Raw genomic sequence first — 23,790 nt, forward strand, 5'->3', positions numbered from 1 at the left:
ATTTAATATTTCAACTAATCTTATTTGAGCATCAATGACACAGTTCTGGTTAGAAATGTCTGTGTTGTGCAATGCTGTGACTTCATCAGGATGACCATATGAAAATGGACAAAAGTAGACAACATAAAGTTGTCTTCTATTTTAAACACTTGTGTCATCGCCCATATTACACACATACACATGCTCACACACACACACACACTAGAAAACATTATAAAGTAAATCTTATTGTTATTATATTATATGGTATCACTGGATAATTCATAAGATGAAATGCCAAATGGATAACAGATGAGGATATGAAAATGGATGCGACTTCTAATAATGTGTATATATATATCCATAGTACATCAAATTATATTGTGAAATATACAGCTGCTTACTGATAACTTAAATTATTACATCTGTTTCAGATTGATGAAAATGTACATTGGATACATACATGAAGTATTTAATGTTTTTATATCCTCTATTAAGTATATTAATATTAACATAGTTAAAATGTTTTTTTTTTGTTTTTTGTTTTTTTTTTTTTTGGTTTTTCGAGACAGGGTTTCTCTGTGTAGCTTTGCGCCTTTCCTGGAACTCACTTGGTAGCCCAGGCTGGCCTCGAACTCACAGAGATCCGCCTGCCTCTGCCTCCCGAGTGCTGGGATTAAAGGCATGCGCCACCACTGCCCGGCTCATAGTTAAAATGTTTTAACAAAACAATAATCATTGGGAGCACATCATTTACCCTTAGACTTGTACTTAGGAGAATGACACAAGGATCATGAATTCTAATGTATTTATGACTAATTACTGACATTCAAACCAGGCTGGATAACATACATTTCAAGGGAATTTGTGAAAAAAATATGAAAAATAAAACCAGGAACAAAAATCCACCACCCTTTCACAGACACCCTTATATGGTGATATTTTATTTTACTGAAATGTGATTTTATTTGTATGTTAATAAATAAAGTTGCCTGGGGGTCAGAGCTAATAGCAAGCCATTGCAGAAGCTGGGCGGTGGTGGTGCATGCCTTTAATCTCACCACTTAGGAGGCAGAGCTAGGGAAATCTCTGTGTGTTCAAGGATACAGCCAGCATGGAGACACTGCCTTTAATCTCAATGCCAACCTTAGAAGACCTGGATGTCTGTATAGACAGGCAGTGATAAGGAGGTCATGTGGTTGGGTTTACAACCAATGAGAAGACAGAACAGAAAGTCAATAAAAGGATAGACACACAGGAAGTAGGTATCTTTGCTAATGGGAAAGACAGCAGTGGCAGTGAAGGGTAAAAAGGGTTTTTAGCTCTTAGCTATTGCTCTGATCTCTTGGGCTTTTAACTCTGCAATTGGCTCTGTGTTTCTTATTTAATAAGACCTTTCATCTACATTTGGCACCCACGTGGCAAGAATTCATTAAACACTGCTTGGCTTGGCTTGGTTGGCCTAGCTCCCTAGCTTGGGGCTAGCTTGGCCTAGGCCCCAGGCCTGACTGGCCATAGCTACAAGCGGTTACCCGCAGCTGGTGCTATGAACAAGTCAAGCCTGCCAGAGCTACCAGTCAGCTGCACTCACTGCAATTACAGATAGAGCTGCTTTTGGCTGAAAGGCCAACACACATGGTCAGAGCTTAAGGAAGCCAGAGCCCAGGCTCAACACAGCTCAAGTGGGAACATGTGGCTGGATTTAAGCTTTTAGCCAGAACTCATGGCTTCTCTCTCTCTCTCTCTCTCTCTCTCTCTCTCTCTCTCTCTCTCTCTCTCAGATGCTAGCTAGCTGTTTTAAAATTCCCTCAGATTTCTACTGTTCTACGTAGACTTGGTAAGTCAATTAAGATATCATATATTTTAAAGCAAAAAAACTATTAAAAAGAGAAAATTTTTTCCATATTAAAAAAGTGGGTTTTATGTGAACTCTGGAAAAAATTGGTCTTTCTTTGATAACATTTTAGGCAGTCTGAAAATGGAACAACTATATGAGAAGGTTAATGTTGATGGGATTATGTACATTATTACTTTTCTTGTCTGTATTTTACTATTTAAAAAGATAGTCAATTTAAGTGCCAGGATAAAAGTTTTAGAAAAATCTGTTAAACCTGTTAAAATGAATTATAGAATAATTCAGATTCAGACAGAAGAAATTAACAGCAAAGTTGTTTCAGGATTGGATTATAAGGTTACAGAAAGAAAGCCTGTTTTCACACAATCACCCTTAATTTATCCAGTAACCATACAGCAGCTACCTGGACAAGTGAATGCACAAAATATTTGGACTCCAGTTGAAATGTTAGATTTACGAAGGATTAAGGAGGCAATGGTATCTTATGGCATGCATTCCACATATGTAATGAAAATGTTAAACTGCTGGTCAACTTATAATAGGACTATACCACAGGACTGGATTAGCTGGTACATGCTGTTCTAGAATCTGGAGCACAGCTGCAGTGGCAAATGTGGTTCAAGAAGAAGCTAAAACCAGTTGCTGAGGAGCCCCCAACTGGATCAGGCCCTCGGGATAAATAAGACAGTTGATTAGCTTGATCTGCTTCGGAGGCATCCAGACAGTGGGACTGGGTCCTGTCCTCAGTGCATGAACTGGCAGTTTGGAATCTGGGGCTTATACAGGGACACTTGGCTCAGCCTAGGAGGAGGGGACTGGACCTGCCTGGACTGAATCTACCAGGTTGAACTCAATCCTCAGGGGAGTCTTTGCTCTGGAGGAGATGGGAATGGGGGAGGGCTGGGGCAAGGCAGGGGGGGTGGGTGGGAGGGGGAGAACAAGGGAATCTATGGCTGATATGTAAAATTAAATTTAATAAATAAATTTAAAAAATGAAAATACATACAAAAACAATGGAGGGATAAAGGTATACAAATCTTCCAGGATCAGCTTGTTGGAAAAGGCCAATATGCTGCAATACAAACACAATGTTTATATGATATTCAAACCTTAATTCTATGTCAAATGGCAGTCTTGAATGCATGGGACAGAGTAGAGAAACCAGAAAAGAAAACTGAATCTTTTACAAAGGCTGTACAGGGCCCAAAAGAATATTTCACATATTTCTTACAAAGACTGTCTTCAGCAGTAAATAGAATGGTCCCAAATTCAGAAGCTAGCAAGATAATAATTGAATCTTTGGCTTTTGAAAATGCAAATGCAGCATGCAAGAGAATAATCAGGCCATTAAAGGCAAGATCTGCACCCTTGGAAGATTGGATTAGAGACATGTTTAAAGTTGATATATACAAAGGATATAGCGACCTTTCCTAGAATTTGACAATTAACCCCAAATTTTTCTTTTCAGAATAAATATACCTTCGTCCGTACCCAGCAGGAAGCAATTTTAAGAATACGATGCCCACATTCCCAAAAAGGTGATGTAGAGCACGTGGTTTTGTTTTGTTTTTTTTTGTTTTTTTTTTTTTTTTTGGTCTTTTAATGGGTTTTGGGTCTGGGATAATTTTCATTGTTGAGGAGGGTTGGTTACAAGTTGTTGTTAAGGGTTAGGAAAAGGGCTGTGCAAAGGAGATTAGATTTAATGTCCCTGTTTAAAAAAAAAGAAAATTACTACTTTTAAATACTTTACATTGGATTGGATTTTTTATATTATATACAAATTATATATATATAAATTGAGATTGATATTGTTAGAAAATGATATATATATATATATATATATATAAATTGAGATTGATATTGTTAGAAAATGCCATACATATAATTGTAATCTTGTTCAAGATATTGTACTTAAACTGTTCATTTAACAATGTAATGCAATTTGCTGATACTTGAATGTTTTTATTACCAACTATTAGGATAAAAAAAATGAAAGTTCGTAGTTAGACATTAGTCATATTAAGTATGTTTTCAAGATTGAGCAGATATATTTTAGATAGACAGATCATCTTCAAACCCTTCAGAGATCTATAGAATATGGCATTTAAAATACTTTAATAACTTGGGTTGGAGAGATAGCTCAGGCGTTAAAGGCTAGGCTCACATCCAAAAAAATATAAAATATTTTAATAACAGAAAAATTTTCTTTTTTAAAGACTATGAGACATGTAGTCTCCTGGCAGTACCAATCTACTTCAGAGAAAATATGGGCATTGAAGAAACTGCATATGGAGTTAACTTTCATTGTGGCAAAAGTTAGCCACTGGACAACAAAGTGCCCACCTCTTGGGCATGTGGGTGTTCTGTTCTTAAAATTACTTCCTGCTGTCTAGAGATGAAAATATCTTCATGGATTTCTGAAAAGAAAAATTTTGGATTAATTGCCAAGTCCTGTATCTTTTGCCCAGTCTCTGCATAATGGGAAAGTGCAGGGCTTATTTCAAATACTTGTACCAGTAGTTTGTGAACCTGGATCATCTCAGCTAGCCATCTCAAAATTGTCTTGAGCAGTTTATAGTCCAAAACAGATCTTTCAATGGTGTTAATCAGCTTAATAGCTTCATTATAATTCATGTAGAATCACCATTGTGGGATCCTCTCTTCCTTTGGAGGATTTCAAAGTTGCTGTTAGGCATGGTCATGGTTCCCTGCAGATTTTTTTGCCTCCTCTGTGGTTTAGAGCAATCACAGTCTGATAAATGTGTGTCTCTTGGAAAAATGAATTTTCTTCCATAGAAGAGAATATCCTCAAGGCAATTTCTCCCTATGACTAGCTTCATCAAATTTCTCCAAAATTAACTTTGCCAATGCTTTCTTATAACACAATGATTCTGGCAATTATTCTCTGAACAAGCAGCAATAAACACTTTGTCTCCTGTAGCAGTGTCACCATCACCACCATGATGAGAAGCAGCTAGAACTTGGAGCAGCAACCACCACCTCCATGGTCCTGCAAGCACCATTTGTAGCCTGGCCCAGCAGCAGCTTCTCTCAGGAAGCCTCCTGAGCTGGCCTCAAATTTGGTATCTTCCTGCTTCCACCTCCTTCAGCAAATTCCACCAGTATGCACCACCACAACCAGCTGAATGCAGCTCAGGCATGAGCTGGGGCCTGCAAGGCCACAGGCAAGTAGCTTTTATGTGAATTCATACCCAATTAGTTGGTCACCAGATGTAGACAAATTTCTAAAGGTCTTATTAGTAAAAACAAACATAGAGCCAGGTATGAAGTGAACACTGAAAGATCAGAGACACAGAACAAGACACATCCAGTCTCAAACCTTATGATGCCTAAAGATCATACCAATTCATATATATTCAGATCCTTTTTGGTATGAGATTTCCTGATACTCAAAGTCTACTGTTATATTCAAAGGCTCTAAAAGACCAATCACACCCTAGAAATTTTACAGTTATAAGGTTACTCTGTGTTGTGACTAGACTTTACCACAGTGATTATATTCATAGTATTTCTTTCCAGTATGTGTTCCTTACCACATTGTTTACATTCACAGAGTTTTTCTCCAGTATGTTTTCTTTATGCATTTGAAGACTTCTGTGACATGGAAAGGCTTTACCACATTGATTACATTCATAGGTTTTCTCTCCAGTATGTACTTTTTCATGACTTTGAAGATGGCTGTATTGTACACAGGTTTTCCACAGATAATATTCATAGGATTTCTCTCCAGTATGTATTCTTTTATGTATTTGAAGATGACTGTGATAGGAAAAGGTTGATAACAATGAATACACTCACAGTGTTTCTTTCCAGTATGCATTATTTTATGCACATAAAGATTACTTTGACAGGCAAAGGCTTTATCACAGATTACATTCATAGGGTCTCTCTAGAGTATGCATTCTTTTATGCACATGAAGATTCCTGTGATGCATTGCCACAATGATTAGTCATAGGGGTTCTCTCAAGTAAGTGTTCTTTTATGCCTTTGAAGATGTTTATGATACACAAATGCTTTACCACACTAATTACATTCATAGGGATTCTCCCAGTATGTGTTCTTTCATTCCTCTGAAGATCATTGTGACATACAAAGGCTTCACCACATTGATTACATTCATAGGGTTTCTGTCAGTATGTGTTCTTGTATGCCTTTGAAGATCATTGTGACATGCAAAGGCTTTTTTTAATTACATTTATAGGGATTCTCTCTAGCATGTGTTCTTTTATGTACTTTATGATAACTATGATCAGCAAAGGCTTTACCACATTCATTATATTCATAGGGATTCTCTCCAGTATGTGTTCTTTTATGTACTTTAAGATAACTGTGATCAGCAAAGGCTTTACTACATTCATTACATTCATACAGTTTCTCTCCAGTATGTGGCCTTTTATATACTAGAAGATTACTGTGTTTAGGAAAGGCTTTACCACATTGATTACAATGATAGATTTTTCTCTCCAGTATGTATTCTTTTATGTACTTGAAGACTACTGAGATAAGAAAAGGCTTTAACACATTCATTACATTCATAGGGTTTTTTTTTCCAGTATGTGTTCTTTTATGATTTTGAAAATGGCTGTGTTGTACAAAGGCTTTACCACACATTATATTCATAGAATTTCTCTCCAGTATGTGTTCTTTCATGCCTTTGAAGATTACTGTGTTGTGTAAAGGCTTTACCACACTGATTACATTCATAGGGTTTCTCTCCAGTATGTGTTCTTTTATGCCTTTGAAGACCAGTTTGACATGCAAAGGCTTTACCACATTGATTACATTCATAAGGTTTCTCTCCAGTATGTATTCTTTTATGCACTTGAAGAGCATTGTGATGAGTAAAGGCTTTACCACACTGATTACATTCATAGGGTTTCTCCCCAGTATGTGTTCTTTTATGCCTTTGAAGACTACTTTGACATGCAAAGGCTTTACCACATTGATTACATTCATAGGGTTTCTCTCCAGTATGTATTCTTTCATGTACTTGAAGACTATTGAGATAAGGAAATGCTTTACCACACTGATTACATTCATAGGGTTTCTCTCCAGTGTGCTTTCTTTTATGTAACTGAAGAGCACTGTGGTAAACAAAGATTTTACCACATTCATTACATTCATAGGGTTTCTTTCCAGTATGCCTTCTTTTATGTAACTGAAGAGCATTGTGGTAAACAAAGGTTTTACCACATTCATGACATTCATAGGATTTCTCTCCAGTATGTGTTCGTTCGCGGCTTTGAAGATGACTGCGATGTGCAAAAGCTTTACCACACAGAATGCACGCATAGGGTTTCTCTCCAGTATGTGTTCTTTTGTGCATTTCAAGATCACTATAACTTGCAAAGGCTTTACCACATTGATTACATTCATAGGGTTTCTCTCCAGTATGTGTTCTTTTATGTACTTGAAGATGATTGTGATAAGTAAAGGCTTTGCCACATTGATTACATTCATAGGATTTCTCTCCAATATGTGTTCTTTTATGAATTTGAAGATTACTGTGATGAACATAGGCTTTACCATATGGATTACATTCATAGGGTTTCTCTCCAGTATGTGATCTTTTATGCCTTTGAAGTTGACAATTGTATGCAAAGTCTTGACCACATTGAATATATACAGAAGGTTGCTCTACAGTTTGGCTTCTTTCATGCCTACAAGGATAATTGGCACATGTAAAATATTTACATCTGTAAGAATTAATTTTACAATTTGTTCCAACTGTAAAAAGGAATCAGATCTTAAGGTTTTTATCACTATGTTTACACTCATATGATATTTACATAGTCCTAGATCTCAGGAAGTTTCTATAGCATCAGTCTTTTGGTGTATTAACAATGAAGCTAGAAAAAAACAATTTCTTGTATACTTGAATGAATTTTAACAATTATATTCAATGTGGGGACTGCTACTTATCTTCTAACTGCTCTGAGAGAGAGGTATGTTATGTGTTTCCATATCCCTATGCCCATATGGATTGTATCTAGAGTGACATATGATATAAATAGTAAAGAAAGAATAACAAATAAAAGATTTCCACATTGAATTCAGTTTGACTTTCTGTCCTCAAGACTTGTGGTATAGGGATTAAGGTTTCTCCATGACAATTTCCATTGACTCTTAACACTAACTGCCACTCTAACTAAACAGCACAGTCACAACAAGTATAAGAGCAATACCAGCAGCTTTAGTATGGACTCTTTGCTTACTTGAATGTTTTGGAGGTATCCTTATCACCTCTTCACTGAGTATAATTGTAATATAAGTAGGATGAAATAAATGGATCAGCAGTTCTATAGCATCTCTCTTATGGTGCTATAATTCAAATGTTCACATCTCTTGAGGCATTGTTTCCTTGTCTTTCCTCTTAAAGAATGCCTTCCAAATGCAATTCACCTCCCTAAAATTGAGGTTTATGGTTTTGTGGGAATTTAATGATCATCAATGCACTTTAAGTGGTTCTTAGTTACACTGATGCTTTTGTTTAAAACTTCCAGGACACATTACAATTTCTTGAGAGGCACATTTATATCAGATTGCACATAAAAATTACCTTTCATGTCTTCTAGAACTTTCACAATGTTCTTCAATATCATGGTATTCCCAACTGTATCCTAAAATAGAGTACCAGAAAGGGTATAACATATTGTTGAAAACTGTGCAAAATTTAAGTCACTATCTTCAGTGAACATTAGAACCATGATACAGTTATTCACCTTATTCTTCTTTTTTAATTAAGTTAGAGAACAGCATCAATAACCAAGGAACAGTTGTCCCTTTATTTGAAAACATAAAGGAAAATTTCATCTTACCTATAATATTGAGGTTCCAGTACGTCTCCAGCATTACATCTTTGTAGAGATTCTTCTGGGAAGGATCCAGCAAAGACCACTCTTCACAAGTAAAGCCAACATGCACATCATCATAGGTCACTGCATTCTAAAATATCCCATACATGTGCAAAAAAGAAAGTATGACACTGACAACATTATAAATATATACCTCTTTGACGGTATACTTATATAATTTTGGTACTCCCCACACTTACTTCATGACATAGACATGATAATGTAATCACAATGTCACTTTCGAAGAAAACTGATTAGGAGGGTCACCTCTGTCATTTCTGTACCCTTTGAATGGGCTATCATCATGCAAGAGAAATGCATACTAACAACCATTGTAAAACAAGGAAACAAATCAACAGTACAGAAAACACATGAGAGAAATTGTATGAACAATTACCAGATAAAAGAGAAAAATAAGATGGACAAGCTGGGTGTACTGGCTCGCACCTTTAACCTCAGCACTCAGTATGCAAAGGCAGGTGTCTCTGAGTTGAAGGCTAGTCTTGCAATCTTGTCCAGGAGAACATATTAAGACCCTGCCTCCCATGTTAAAAATCAAACAAAGAAAAAAGATAGAAAGAACTCAGAGGTTTTTTTGAAGTTCCTACAAAGAGTTATGTATTCACACCAGTTCTGTATTCTTCTTCCAGAAACCTGAAGTGGTACAATTCAAACTGTACCATCAATAAGATTTTACTAAAATGTACTGCATATTGTAATAGTTACAAATGAACAGATGAAAACATTAGCTATGTGAATGTTGATCATCAATAATTAACACAGGGTAGAAGAGATGACAAAGTAATAAAGAGCTTTTGCTGGTCTTGCACATAGGTGAGCTCAATTGCCAGTACTTCCATGGGGGACAGAACTATCCATTTTTCTAAGTTCAGGGTTTCTGGGACCATCTTTTAATTACTGTGAGGACCAGTTACCCATGTGGTGCATATCTGTGCATATCAAAAATTATTCATATTCATTTAAAAATTCAAAATACAAAACAGGCAGGAAGCAGGTCATGCACCTGCAATCCAATAACTCATAAGGCTCAGGTATGAATACATGCCATCCTGAGAAAGAGAATGACACCTTCTGCCAAAATTTAAAGTTCAAAATATGGGTGAAGTTCAATACAACAGCCTATGCTGACATGTACAAAAATGAACATCCCAGGCTCATTCAATCGTATAAAAAAAAAATGCCAGGAATACTGGGCCACCTTTAATCCCAAGACTTGGGATCCAGAGTCAGGGGGAATCTCTGTGTTAGAAGTCAGCATGGTGTACAGAGTTCCTTTCAGGACAGCCAGGGCTACACAGACAAACCTTGTCTTAAAAATAACCAAAAAATTAACAGAGCAGGCTACCAAACTGCATTAGCACTGAATACAAATTACTTCTATTGTATCTTACTTAATTTAGAGATAGAGTCCATAATGGTAGTGAAAGCATGACAATATAAGGAATCTGGTTGACTTGTTTCAATCACAATACAGTAGACACAAACAATGGGAAATTTGCTGAGACTATCTAGATGAATACCACCTGTCCAGTGAGGAATTTCATCCAGAAAACCTCCCCTTAGTAAAGATTTCCCATGCAATAGAAAGAAAGTCACCAAGAAGAGACACATGTCCAAATACATCATAGTATCTGGCAGATTTTTCATTCAATCAACTATATTCTAACCCAAGTCGTTATAGGCTCAGGATCATCCATGTAGAAAACGCATTTAGTCACTTCAATAATACTCATAGTCTGCAAGAGCCCCTACACTGTTCAAATGTCCAAAGTCTCTTCTGACACTCAAGACAATCTCTTGACAGTCACATCTTGTAAAATCAAAGAACCAAGTTCCATCTTTCCAGCATACAATGGCACACAGTACCATTCACATTCCAAAACACAGAAATGGAGACACAATTAGGGAAGATTGGACCCAAGGCAAGACTGAAGCATAGCAGGACAAACATCAAATCACATAGCACTGTCTGAGGTGCATGGTGCTTCACTTTCAAAGGATTTACATGGCCCTGTCTCTGCAACTTCTCATATATCTCTTTGTTAACTTCAACTCCCTATATGCAGTGAGGTCTCCATAGAAGATGTCTCATAGCTTAGGTATCTCACCAGCTTGTGGTCATAAAAGGGAACCCAGGATGTTGTGGAATATTATTTTAAGGTGTGTTATATTTGTTTATACTGTGGAACATTTGTTTTAATGATGCAAAGTTTTGATGTATTCTTTTATGTTGCATTTATTTAACTCTGTGATGCTGTGATACTTCCATAGCCTGTCTAAAACACTTCATCAGTCTAATAAAGAGCTGAATGGCCAATAGCTTGGCAGGAAAGTATACGCAGGGCCAGCAGGCTGAGAGAACAAATAGGAGGAGAAATCTGGGAGGAAAAAGGAAGAAGGAGAAAGAAAAGTAGAGGACACCAGGGGCCAGCCACCCCACTAGGCAGCAAGTCACAAAATAACAAATAAAGAGAGATATAAAATAGAGGAAGACAAAAGCCTACAGACAAAAGTTAGATGAGATCATTTAAGTTAAGAAAACTGTCAATAAACAAGCCAAGCTAAGCCTGATCATTTAGAAGAAAGAATAAGATTCCATGTGTGTGATTTTTTGAGAACTTGGTGGCAGGCCCCATAAAGAGTAAAGAATTTTAAAAAAGAAACAACCAACAATATCAAGCTTCAATCCTCACAGTTTCATGCAATGAACTCTTACAGTCTCCTTACTGAGTTTCTGCTTCTGCCAAACATAAATGCCTACAACAATGCTGAACTATAAACACAGACTATGAAATCATGATCTTAAATATTAATTCTTTCTTGTTTGCAGGACCAGCACACTATGGGGGATCCAGCAAAGTTTGATTTCTTAATTGGGATGGACACTAACATGCTTGAGCCATGGATGCACCATATGGAGATGTGGTGATAATATGTTCCCCAGTATATTGTGCATCCTAATAAACTTGTCTGGGGTCACAGAAGAGAACAGCCACTAGACAGACATAGAGACCATAAAATGGTGGCACTCACACCTTTAATCCTAGCATTCCAGGGGCAAAAAATCCATCTGGATCTCTCTGAGTTCAAGGCCACACTTTAAACAGCTAGGCATAGTGACTCACAACTTTAATCCCAAGAAGTGAGCCTTCAATACCAGGAAATGATGGCAGAAAGCAGAAAGGTATTTAAGGCATGAGGACCAGGAACTAGAGTTGGTTAAGTATTTAGGCTTTTGAGCAGCACAGTTCAGGTGAGACCCATTCTGGATGAGGACTGAGAGGCTTAAAGTCTGAGGAAACAGGATCAGCTGAGGAATTGGCAAGGTGAGGTAGCTATATCTTGTTCTGTTTCTCTGATCTTCCAGTATTCACACCAATACCTGGCCCCAGGTTTGTTTTTATTAATAAGAACTTTTAAGATTCATGCTACATGGAGATGCTTCCTGTGACTAGGAATGACTTTGCTTATTCCTTCACAATTGAAGGTTTAACAGTATGGAGTCTTACCCTTAGGACACTTTGCTAGGCTTCCATTCTATAGCAAAAATCCCTATAATGGTTATAAACTCTTTGAAATTTCCTGCCTGTTTCAGCACTTGACTGCCATTTGAACCTACCTTTTCATTTTCATTTATTTCTGCCCCACGTTCTCTTTTCATTATATACCTGAATGAGTCATCAGTAATAACCATCCAAAAGATTCAGATTCCATGTAAGGAATTAGCAATTACTTTTTAATTCTGTCTTGCTAAATTTCCAGGGCATAGGCAGAATAAGAAAAATTTTGGAGCCAAAATATCATATAAATGACCTTTAGCTTATTTTTTAATGGAGTCTATCTACTTATAACTGAAATCCTATTATTTAAATCTCCATTTTCTGCCATTAATCTTTACATTCCCATTGTCCTGGTCCTAAAGACCAGACAATTGAGTACTGTGTACAACTTTCTATGGTTTTGCCACCTAAAGTCCTGATATCATCCACATTATTTCAAAAGGCAATATTCCTGAGATCTGCCTAGCAACAAAATCACTTTTGTTGTTACATTTTTTTGTTTTAACTTTCCTTTTTCCTGCTAAGATTAAATTCTCTAACCAAAAACATCTCAGGCAATGAATGTGTTTATCTGGCTGATTGTGTCAGTTCATACTCCATCATTTTGGGGGCTTAGGATAGAAACTCAAGCTAACAATTAAAGGTAAAACTCATGGGCAAAGATTGTTTCCCAGTTTTCTCTCTTGCCTAGTCACTGTCTCATGCTCACATAGCTCCCTTTTCTAGCCCAGGACACTTTTGTTAGGGATATTGCCACCCTACATGGTAGTGTCTTCCCATATCAGTCATCAATCAACACAATCTCTCAAAGACATAAGAATTTCTGGCTATAACAAATAAAGCCACTGTGAACATAGTTGAGCAAGTGTCTTTGTGGCAGAAGGGAGAAGCACCTTGTAAGTATATGCCCAAGAGTGGTATAGCTGGGTGTTGAGGTAGATTGATTCCCAATTTTCTCAGGATTGCATTTTGATTTCCACAGTGGCTGTATAGGTTTGCACTTGGAACAGCAATGTATCTCCTTGTTCCAGGTGCTTGCCAGCAATAATTGTCACTTTTGTTAATGATCTTAACCATTCTAATGGCTGAAAGGTGAAATCTCAAAGTAGTTTTGGTAAGCATTTCCTTGATGACTAAGGATAATGAACATTTCTTCAAGTGTTTCTCAGCCACTGTAGATATCTCTACTGAGAATTCTGTTTAGAGGTTCACCCCATGATAATTGGATTGCTTGGTTTGTTACTGTCTAATTTCTTGACTTCTTTATTATTCTGAGTAAGGAAACCCGGATTCACATAGACAAACATGGTATATACTCACTTATAAGTGGGTATTAGTAATTAAGTAAAGTACAGTCACAGTAAATACAGTAGAATTCATAGGTGCAGACAGGCTAAGTAAGAAGAATGGCTCTTGGAAAAATGCATGGGTCTTCCTGAGAAGAGGAAATAGAATAGATTTAGTGGGTGCACTGGAGGCAGGTGGGGATGATGACAGGAGGAGTCAGGTGAGTAAGGAAGGGATGGGGGGAAAGACAGGGAGAGTTGACTGGAATAGGGGAGCTTTCTGCAGGGGATATGGAAACAGTACACTGCAAACTTCCTAGAACCTATAAGGGTGACCTCAGTGAGGATTCCTTGTAATAAAGAATACAGAGGCTGAATCAACCATCTTCTATAACCACATAAGGCTCCCAGTGGTGGGACTTGGACAACAAGCAAGACACAAAACTTTAGAACCACACTTGTTGTGCCTGCGAGATATGGGGTACAAGGTGGATCAGAGCTCTTTAGTGTCCAACCAAAGATTGCTCTGACTTGAAACCCTAGCTTTGAGAAGCTACAGGTCTTCTTGGATAATGAGAAGCTTGCACACAGCCCCTTTCTTGCTCATAAAAGGCTACTTAGATATATTACATGAGAGATGTCAGGATGTCTCTGTTTTCAGTCATGTTTTACCTATGAATGCAACTTTTTTATGACTTTTAGTGCCTGAAAGAGTTTGTTTGGATATGTAAATTGTAAAAAGACATGATAGGACAGATGAATAAGAGAGAACAACATGAGAGACAAAAGCATCATGAGAACAACATGAGAGAATAAAGAAAAGAAACCATCAAGAGAGTATGTGAGTGTTCTTACTTTCCCTAATAACCCTCAGACAGGAAAGTCATAGCTTCATAATGCTGTTTGTTTCCCTTTGAGTACTGAGTGCTGTTATAAAGGCTGGACCTCTGGGGCAGTTTCAGGAAACTGCAGCTGGGATGTATTTTATAAGAGAAGAATAATTTTAAAAAAAAATAAGAAGGAATGGGATGTGGACACAGTGAAGGAAGGTTGGACTAAAACTAGGACTGCTAAAACTCAGCAGGGAAAAAGCAAATCCTGTATCTCTGTCTCTGACAGATGGGGCTTCATTCTCAAAGGGCTGAGATGTCTAGATCCCTGAAAATTTGCAAGCTTGTCTCTCTTTTGCTACTTTCACTCCCTGTATGCAGCTCCCCAAGGCAGATATCACATAGTTTGGGTATTGCAGCATCCTATCATTTAAAAATACAACACTTGTTTCATCTTCCTAGCTTCATGCATGAACTCTCTCATTCTCTTCACTGGGTTTCTGAATCTGCCAAACATATTTGGGTACAACAGTGCTGAACTGAAACCACAGAGGAAGAATCTATGACCTATAAATATTGTATCTTTCTGGTTTCCAGAACCAGTTCAACACTGGTAAACTCCCCAAAGTTGGCTTCTAAGTTGTGATGGATGCTACAATACTTGGACAACAGTTACAAGAGGTTCTGTATAAAGTTGCTTTTTGGGGTTAGAAATCATGCTGCCTATTCCTTCCAAAAATAGAAAACTTAGATGGATGGAGTCTTACCCTTACAGTACCTTTCTAGGCTTCAAATGCTGAGAAGGGCCTTCTCTTTAATAGTGCTATATTACTAAGAGGGATATATGGATCACCTTGGGAACAAAAACAAAGGAGAGCGACATGAATAAACTGAGAATGGGGAAATAGAGGGCAGGGAATGGTAGATGAGAACATGAGAAAATGGATGGTTGAGCTAGTGTAAGGACAAAGTGGGAAAGCAATAAAAGAGATATCTTAATAAAGGGAGACATTATGGGATAAGGGATGATCATCTTGCTAGAGATATTCCCAGGAGCCCAAAAGGATCACCCCAGATTAGACTACTAACAATAGTGGAGAAGGTGCCTGAACTGGAATGTTGAATACCCTAACTGTCATCATAGAACATTCATCCAGTATCTGATGGAAGTACATGGAGAGATCCACAACCAAGGACCAGGCAAAGCCCCAGAAGTCCATTTGAAGGGAGAGAGGAGGGATTCTATGATCTAGGGCCATCAAGATCATGATGGAGAAATCTACAAAGACAACCAAAGAAAACTAGTGGGAACTCATGAACTTTAGACCAACAGCTGTGGAGCCTGTATGGCACTGGATTAGTCCCTCTGCATAAGTGTGACAGTTGGGTAACTTGATCTGTTTAAGGGGCTGCAGTCAGTGGGATCATGAACTATCCCCGGTGCATGAAGTGCATGTTTAGAGCTTACTACCTATGGAGGGACAGCTTGCACAGACTTGATAAAAGGGAGAGTGGCTTGGAACTACCTCAACTGAATATACCAAGCTGTAGTGACTCCTCATGAGAGGCCTTACTTTTTTGGAGGGATTGAAGGGTCAGTTGGGGAAAAGGCAAGAGGTGGCAGGAGGGATAAGGGCATCTGAGGTTGGTGTGTAAAATTTATTTTAAAAAATTACTAAATAAAGAAAAAACACAAAGCAAAAAAGTAATAAAATTAAATCAAATCATTGCTGGCACCTAAAGTCAGTGCAAATATACTGTGTTGTGTGATTGTTTTTCAAACATACAGGAACTAACTCAGGTTTACAACTGAACCATCTTAGGTCAACTTAATGAGTGGGGAGATAGAATTTATCACTTAAAATAAATTTGTCTAAAACAGTAGTGGCTATGATTACCCAAATACACTATATCTGCTGGTCTATGCAGCTGCTAACACCAGTTTGAAACTTACCAAGTACTAAACATTAGCTAAATGCCTTTGCCACAGGACAAAGTAGGCAACTGAAAATGGATAAAAATTATAATACCATCCATTAGTATAGGCAGGTGACAGGGAAGTCCTTATATTTTAAAATACACAGAATACATGCACTAGCAAATGATCACTATGTGGAGATTTCACATGTTGAAAGTTCCTCCTTTTGTGCAACTCTCTTGAGCTGCAAATTACAAATATCTACATTACAGCATTTTTATTAAAATTCCATTTTCTAGGACTCATCTCCTAACTACTATGACTTGGAGTAACTCAGATGGTGTTGAGTAAGCTGGAATAAGCTCTTCTTGCAATCCTGACAAGCAGCCAATCTTGATTACCATTACTCCACACTTGTTGAGTATTTAAATCCCACATGTCATCCACCCTCAATTCTGTGAATGGATCAATGGATGTGAACAAATGCCTTCAGTCTCTGCAGATTCTACTATGTAGTTCTCATTGGCTGAATCACTTCCATTTCTAACTCTACAAGAAGCAGTAAACCTAGCTCTTCTGATCTAACACTAATGTTTTATGATTTGTAGGAGTAAATGGCATATATCCACAGCACTTGGAAACTGGGAGTAAACTGCCATGAGTCATTGACCTCCAAAGGCTAAATAAAAAAATGACAAAACAATTTCATTCAGGGTAGTGAGGGTTGGCCTAAGAATTTCAAATCCTTTGAAGCAAGAAAATTACATTTAAGGTACTATTTTTGTGCCAATTTTCTTCTCTGTTGCTGTGATTAAATTCTCTAACCAAATGTAACTCAGGTAATGAACAGGAGTATCTGGTTGATACCCATAGGTCACATTGACGCCTTGTGGGAGTTTAAGATAGAAACTCACACTAATATCTAAAGGGAAAACACAGAGAAACAGTGTTTCCTGGTTTTCTCTCTTGCTTTGTCACTGTCCCCTGCACAGCTCACTCTCTTATCCAGCCCAGGCCCACATGCTTAGAGATACTGACAACTCAGTGGAAGAGACTTCAGACATCAATCATAATCAATTCAATCTCTCTCAGACACAGCCATCAGATAGTCTGATCTAGGCACACCCTCAATTGATGTTCCCTCAGATGGCTCTAGGCTATGTCATGCTGACGACTGAGGTTAATTAGGAAAAAGACATAATAATATACAAGAAGGTTTTAAAGATCCAAAGCCAAGGTATGAATCATGTCAGTCACTTAAGCAGCAAAAACACAAACCATGAATACAACAACAACTGGAAAACACAGATATGCCTGGAAATGAGGAAAGGCAAGCATCTCAGATCAAGAAGAGAAAACTAAAACTGTATCTCCTTAGAAACTTCCCAAACCAACAAAACTCAAGGAACTCATAACATACTAAGTGTACTAAATATAAAATTGGTAGAGCTCCATCATTTTCCAGGAAATAACAATATAATTGGATTGATGACAATTAATAATATCAATAACATAGATGGCATCACTGACAAAACAAGACACAAAGACAGACCTACAAATATATATTATAGTCCCTTAAACAAGGACGACAACATTCTAATCAAAATTAAACCACAAGAACTCACTGGCCAGCATTCACCCCCCACACTCCAGTTCTGTCCTTTGACAATAATAGAAAATGAATAGGGCTTTAAGAGTTGTTCCATCAAATTAGAGCAATTTGCTTAAAGTTTTCTGATGTTTTAACTTTGTAGAAAATAGTTCTGAATATTAAAAGGATCTCATTCTCTTATAATAAAGAAAAGGATAATTGTTATGACCAGTTGGACAACATTTTGTTTCCTATGACTGATGATTGGTGGTAAGCCTGCATCAGATTGAGGAAATGAAATCTTTTCCAAGCCAAATGCAAGATAACAGATTTTCAAAGATTCAGTGTATACCTACAGCAACTTGTTTTACGCTACTTGCTTTATAAGTCACAAGCACTTCTGAAAACAAGTTGTTTGTCACTATTTTTTGTATATATTTGTGCATCAGAGATAATGTCTTCCATATGTATACAGGTAACATACAAAGTAAGAGGGTATCAGATCCCCTGGGTGTGGAATAATAGAGTTATGAGCCTCCCAACTTGAGTGTAGATATCTGAACTCAGGTCATCCCCAAGAAGAATACGCACTGAGCCACCTGTCAAGACACATAAGACTTTATCCCATAAACCAAAAGTCTTTCACAGATTAACAACAAGAACAGCAAACCCTAATTCAATAAAGAAGCAACTAAATGATCCTTGGGAACATGATGAATCAAAACTAAGATGTTACTTAAGCTAAATCTGCAGCATAAAATGAACACAATCCAATAACAGTGCCCAACAATTTATAGCAGGAAAGCTGATTACAAAGCTATATTCACAATGGAAAACTCAGAACGATCAATGGAGTTATGAAAAATAGTACATACACTTCAATACTTCAATACTTACTACAATGCTATAACAATCAATAATGGGTTTCAATATTTGTACAATAATAAACAGGATAGAGAGAAAATTCCAAGGAGAAAGGAAGGAAAATATAGTCAACTATTAATCAAAAGACCAAAGAAAACTTTTCCAACAAGTGTGATCTTGACCAATCTTACCCAGCTAATCATGATTCTATGTGTATAGAAATTAAATAAGCACAGATTTTAGAACTGCAACAAAATATTAACTCAAAATAACCTTTGAACAGTTGTTTTTGACCCTCAAGCTCCTGATATTTTTTACAAAGACAGAAGCCCAATGCTCTAGAGCTCTCCATGCAGAAGGAGGTGATCTCTTGCTGCCTCCTTGTGGTTTCAGGTAAACCCAGCCCCGCTGATGCTCAATTCCAAAAAAAACTATAACAATAATTTCAAATCTGCTTTCTGTCACATGAATTATGACACAAGATGTGGATTCTACCCTATCTACCTGGCCAAAACCATGCTTGCTGGAGAAACTTCTGCAGCTCAGAAACTCCCTTTATCCCTTCAAACTAAACTTTACTAAATCCAGTATTGCAGCTGGTGGTAGCAGAAAGTTAAAAGCATTCTAATCACTTATTGCTGAAAGACAGTTCACATCACCATCTTTCTATCATTTTCTAAACTATTGGAAATATTTATAAGACAAACCTGAAAGTGGAATGCAATATTCAAAACTTCTAGAAATCAGACCTTCAGTTTTCTAATCTGTCTTCCGACTGCACTCCAAAAGCAGTGCCCATGTGTGCATCATATCCTCCCTGCCAGGACTGTAGTCCTCCCTACCCATAAAATTCACTGACTTTGAGGCTTTAAGTACAAGGACCACTGCCCAAGTCATTACATGTACCAACAGAATCACAGTCTGGCTCATAGTCCATCCAAATACCATCAGAAATAACAGCTCAACACAACTTCTATGAATAACCTATATTCACCATGGCATAGCTTGTGGTCTTCCTTACAACTCATTACAGGAGAAGAAGAGGATAATCCAGGAAAGAATCTGCAAGCTATCTTCCATTCTTACTACTGATTGCAAAGCATTCTTAGAGGTCCTCACTGTCTAGGGCCACCCAGCTGGACTTCAGAATGTTAACAGCTCACTTCCTGTGTGATCAGAGATCAAATGACTCAGAGAGAGAACACAGTCCTTCAAGATCTACCCTTTCAGCCCAGCAGACAGGAACCTAGTCTAGAGAGTTTCTGTCTTTGTAGACATTCTTCAATTCTCTTAGAATATATCCTGTTCCTCACCTAAAGCACAGGTTCCTGTGTGTGCACAATCCATTATACACTCAATGTGCAGTGCAGCCACCCCATTGCCTCATAGCTGAGAAATCATGTAGCCAAACAAAGGTCACATTCACATAGTAACTGTTGTTATTGCATAACTGTTTTTAAAAAGCCAGGCAAAAAATATGCCATGAATTAGAAAACAATGAGTGGTCATGGTATGGCTTGGAGGCTGGAAAGAGAATATGGATATGATGCAATTATGATCTCTAAATTATTTTTGAAAAGTTGAAACAGATTTTTTGGCCATGTGCTCCACAGCCTAGGTATTTATATTAGAGCACATGATAGATTTCTCAAACCTTTTATCTCTGGGTGTACATATAAAACCTGAGAAAAAATAGTCCCATTAGGCATGGCCACAACATTTTACCCACATCTATTTTGACTGAACTATTATAACTATACTAATTTGGTTTAATAATAAGGTGAGTCCTTTATCCAGATTCTTGATTGCCCTTTTCTGTGGATCCCAAGAAATGGCCAATCAGGACTTTTATGGAACATCTAAAATTGATTACCTAATTCCACACTGCTAATCTCAAGTACTGCTGATGTAGGAAATCTGTCAATCCCCATACTGCCTCTCCCTTTCTGCACCGTGACTCCACCAGCTTCAAAGTTGGTCAATGAACTCAGTTCTTACACAGGTCCCCTTCATTTGTAAGTCTCCACTAAAAGCCAGAGAGATTGGAGTTCCCTTATTAACTGGTATATTTTTCCTTCTCACTGAAGTCAAGGCCCAGAATGGAAGGAGTTGCAGGACTTTTTCTGAACACTGGGCAGCAGGACTAGGTATTCAATGCAATTCTCACTTACATAGAATGAGGTAAACCTAAACTAAAGGAGATATTGCTCTACACAGAAATCAATAATCAACATCACTTGAGAGAAAAGGGATGAAACTTTTGATTACCTAGCAACATTGGAGAATAGAAACAAATAGAAATAAGAACAGTAATGCACTAAAAAAAAGTATTAACAATGATACCAATAAGTGATTTTTAAATTGATAAAAATAATGTATTTTTAAGATAAAAATTTCTGCTATATTGATTTTGAAAAACAATAGGCCCTTCCCAGTAGAGTGGATGTCATTAGTATGCAATAGATTGATGTTACCCATATGCATATGTTGGCTGCTGAGATCTATAACTTGACACAAAGAGTTACAGTCAATGGCCCGTTTTTCAAACCTTGCTGATATAACTATGTCAAGCAAGATTGAATATATCTGCATAGGAGACTTGCCTAATTGCAAATTCAATATTCAGTGGCTCAAGATAACCTTCCCAAACTCTACACCCATACAATTTGGTCTGTGATCATTCTTGTGACATGAATTAAAACATGCTTGAAAATTACAAAATAACTCCTGCTCCCACAGTCAGGTCCTTTTTCATAAGAGTAACCCCAGTAGCTGATTGCCTACCCTGATTCCCCCTGGAGTGTACACAATTCCTTCTATTTGGTCTGAAGCCAAAAGCAATGCTCCACATATGAAACCTTTCCCTGTGACTGCACTGAATATTCAACTACATGACTCAAATGGATGATTATAAACTCTGAGGTGGTACAGTCATTTAATTTAGAAATTTGAAGGTATAGTACAGAGGCCAGTTAGTTCTTGCCTGGAGAGCAACAGACTAGAAAAAAAAGACCACTGGAGTCAGGGTAAGAGAGCTTCTCTCAGAAACATTTGTCTAACAGAATGAAAATGCAGCTGTCCTACAATTCTTTTCTAGAAAGAAATCACACTTTGGATATTAATAAAGAAAAATAACTTTAATAATAGTATCTCTGGCAAATGCTCAAAGACAAGACAGCCCTGACACATTTTGCATTCATAATATGCTGTTATCCTTGCATCTTTTAGCTTCATGCTCCAGATTGTACTTTGAACAATTTAAATAGAGACAGGCAACTTGCAAGTCTAGACATTTGGGCAAATGGGTAAGTTAGACAGCAAAAATATTCCCAGAATTATTTCTTCAATATACTGGATACCTGAGACAGCAGGTGATTCTTTAGTGACATTGTGCCATGGTGAACCTGACAGGGAATGAGATAGATGGGAAAAGTGGAAGGTAGAAAAGATAAGGGCTAGGTTGGGGAGGTATTAAACGAGCTATGTTGCATGTCATGTAAGCTTCTTAGAAAAATATAATCTTGTATACGACTTCTAAGGAGAGAATGTAAGGGAATGGATGACTTCTATGAAGTCAGCAGAAACTATCATACAATGGGATAGACTCAGGAAGAGGCTAATCAAACAATGCCATAAAAGGGAACACAAGGAATCTCAAGAACATTGCTGACTAAGCCCACAAATGCTCTTGGGACTGATAACCATAGTTCCCTGTGGGATCTGCAGCAACCCCACCATAAAAGCTTTGGTTCACCCTACCATATTCCTGATTTTAGGGATAGAGTTCTGTTTTTTGTCAATAAATCAGGCACTTAGGGAAAGCTCCCAAGGCCTAGGCCCCATGTCATAACTAGCTCTCCTAAGATTGTTCCTCTTCCTTGACTGAGGGCCTAAATGAAAGCCTTGCTTGATCAGGCCAGTCCTTAACACAACAGTGTTTTTCTTTTCAAATAATTGTCACCTGTTGTCATATTGCCCATCTGGCAGAACTATGCTTTTCTCTAGAAGAAAACTGGAACTTGATGGCACACCAAGCCTTAAAGTTGTTTGTGACACTGTCATGCCTCAATAAGCAGCTTGTTATAATCTCATTCTTTGATAAAGGTTTGGGCCTAGTGACTGGTTATGTATCAGCAGTAGACCCTTTGTGATGTTTTGGAGCCAAATGTCTGGATAATTCTGATGAACAAATGTGTATCCTACTGTCCTACTCTCTAACAGGCCTGTCTAGTGTATATTTATCTTCAGGGTGTTTTAGAGGGAATCTTCCCTCCAATAAGTTCTATTTTTTGAGACTTACTATCTCCTGAGCATTAATAAATCATTTAAATCACCAACTCTACTCATCTACATCACACCTTAGTAGTGGAGTGCTACCCAATGCATGAGATGCCTTTTATAACTCCTCACAAAATTAACTATCAACGGTCTTACATGTAAAAATTAAATGCAAAATACTAAACCTCTATATGGTACTAGAAGTTACTCTCCAAGTTTGGAAACCTGCTTTCCTTGGGTGCTCAAAAAGCATGTTGAAATTCATAAATTGTTATTTATTTATTTTTTTGGTTTTGGGTTTTTGTTTTTGTTGTTGTTTGAGACAGGATTTCTCTGTGCAGTTTTGGTGCCTGCCCTGGATCTTGCTCTGTAGACCAGTATTGCCTCAAACTCACAGAGATCCACATGGCTCTGCCTCCCAAGTGCTGGGATTAAAGGTATGCGCCATCACTGCCTGGCTTCAAAGATGTTTTTAAGCACAATTTCCTACTTCCAATTCTGCAAGCAGATTCAGCCCACAGAGCAAAGTTATTCAGAGGCTTGCCCCAGGGTCCAGAAAGCTTCAAGTATCACATGGGACCTCATAGGACCCAGATTCTGCCGGCAGGTTCTCACCCAGATCTAGAGAGGACCCACCACACTGGATCCTACACCTCACCATCTGCTCCACCCCACTGGAGACAGCAGCCCATCACTCACCATATCAGGGTTTTCCAGCTCTGCCATGATCTC

General features: G+C 37.7%; 1 protein-coding gene across 1 annotated transcript; it reads right to left on the bottom strand.

The window, feature by feature from the left end:
• Positions 1–6,041: 6,041 nt before the first annotated feature.
• Positions 6,042–23,784, bottom strand: LOC114686882 (zinc finger protein 431-like). Its single transcript, XM_037201705.1, has 5 exons — positions 23,758–23,784; positions 8,675–8,801; positions 8,416–8,476; positions 6,474–7,516; positions 6,042–6,304 (listed from the first exon to the last, which is right to left on the bottom strand). The coding sequence occupies exons 1-5, from the start codon at positions 23,782–23,784 to the stop codon at positions 6,042–6,044; spliced, it is 1,521 nt and encodes a 506-aa protein (XP_037057600.1).
• Positions 23,785–23,790: the final 6 nt, after the last annotated feature.

Source organism: Peromyscus leucopus, unplaced genomic scaffold (assembly GCF_004664715.2).
Source record: "Peromyscus leucopus breed LL Stock unplaced genomic scaffold, UCI_PerLeu_2.1 scaffold_1192, whole genome shotgun sequence".
NCBI classification, from domain to species: domain Eukaryota; kingdom Metazoa; phylum Chordata; class Mammalia; order Rodentia; family Cricetidae; genus Peromyscus; species Peromyscus leucopus.

Coding starts and splice junctions, on each gene's coding strand:
- LOC114686882 (XM_037201705.1), bottom strand. CDS start 23,784: ATGGCAGAGCTGGAAAACCCTGATATG. Junction 8,802..23,757: donor AGCTGGAAAACCCTGATATG/GTGAGTGATGGG, acceptor GGGATATTTTAG/AATGCAGTGACCTATGATGA. Junction 8,477..8,674: donor CTGGAACCTCAATATTATAG/GTAAGATGAAAT, acceptor ACTCTATTTTAG/GATACAGTTGGGAATACCAT.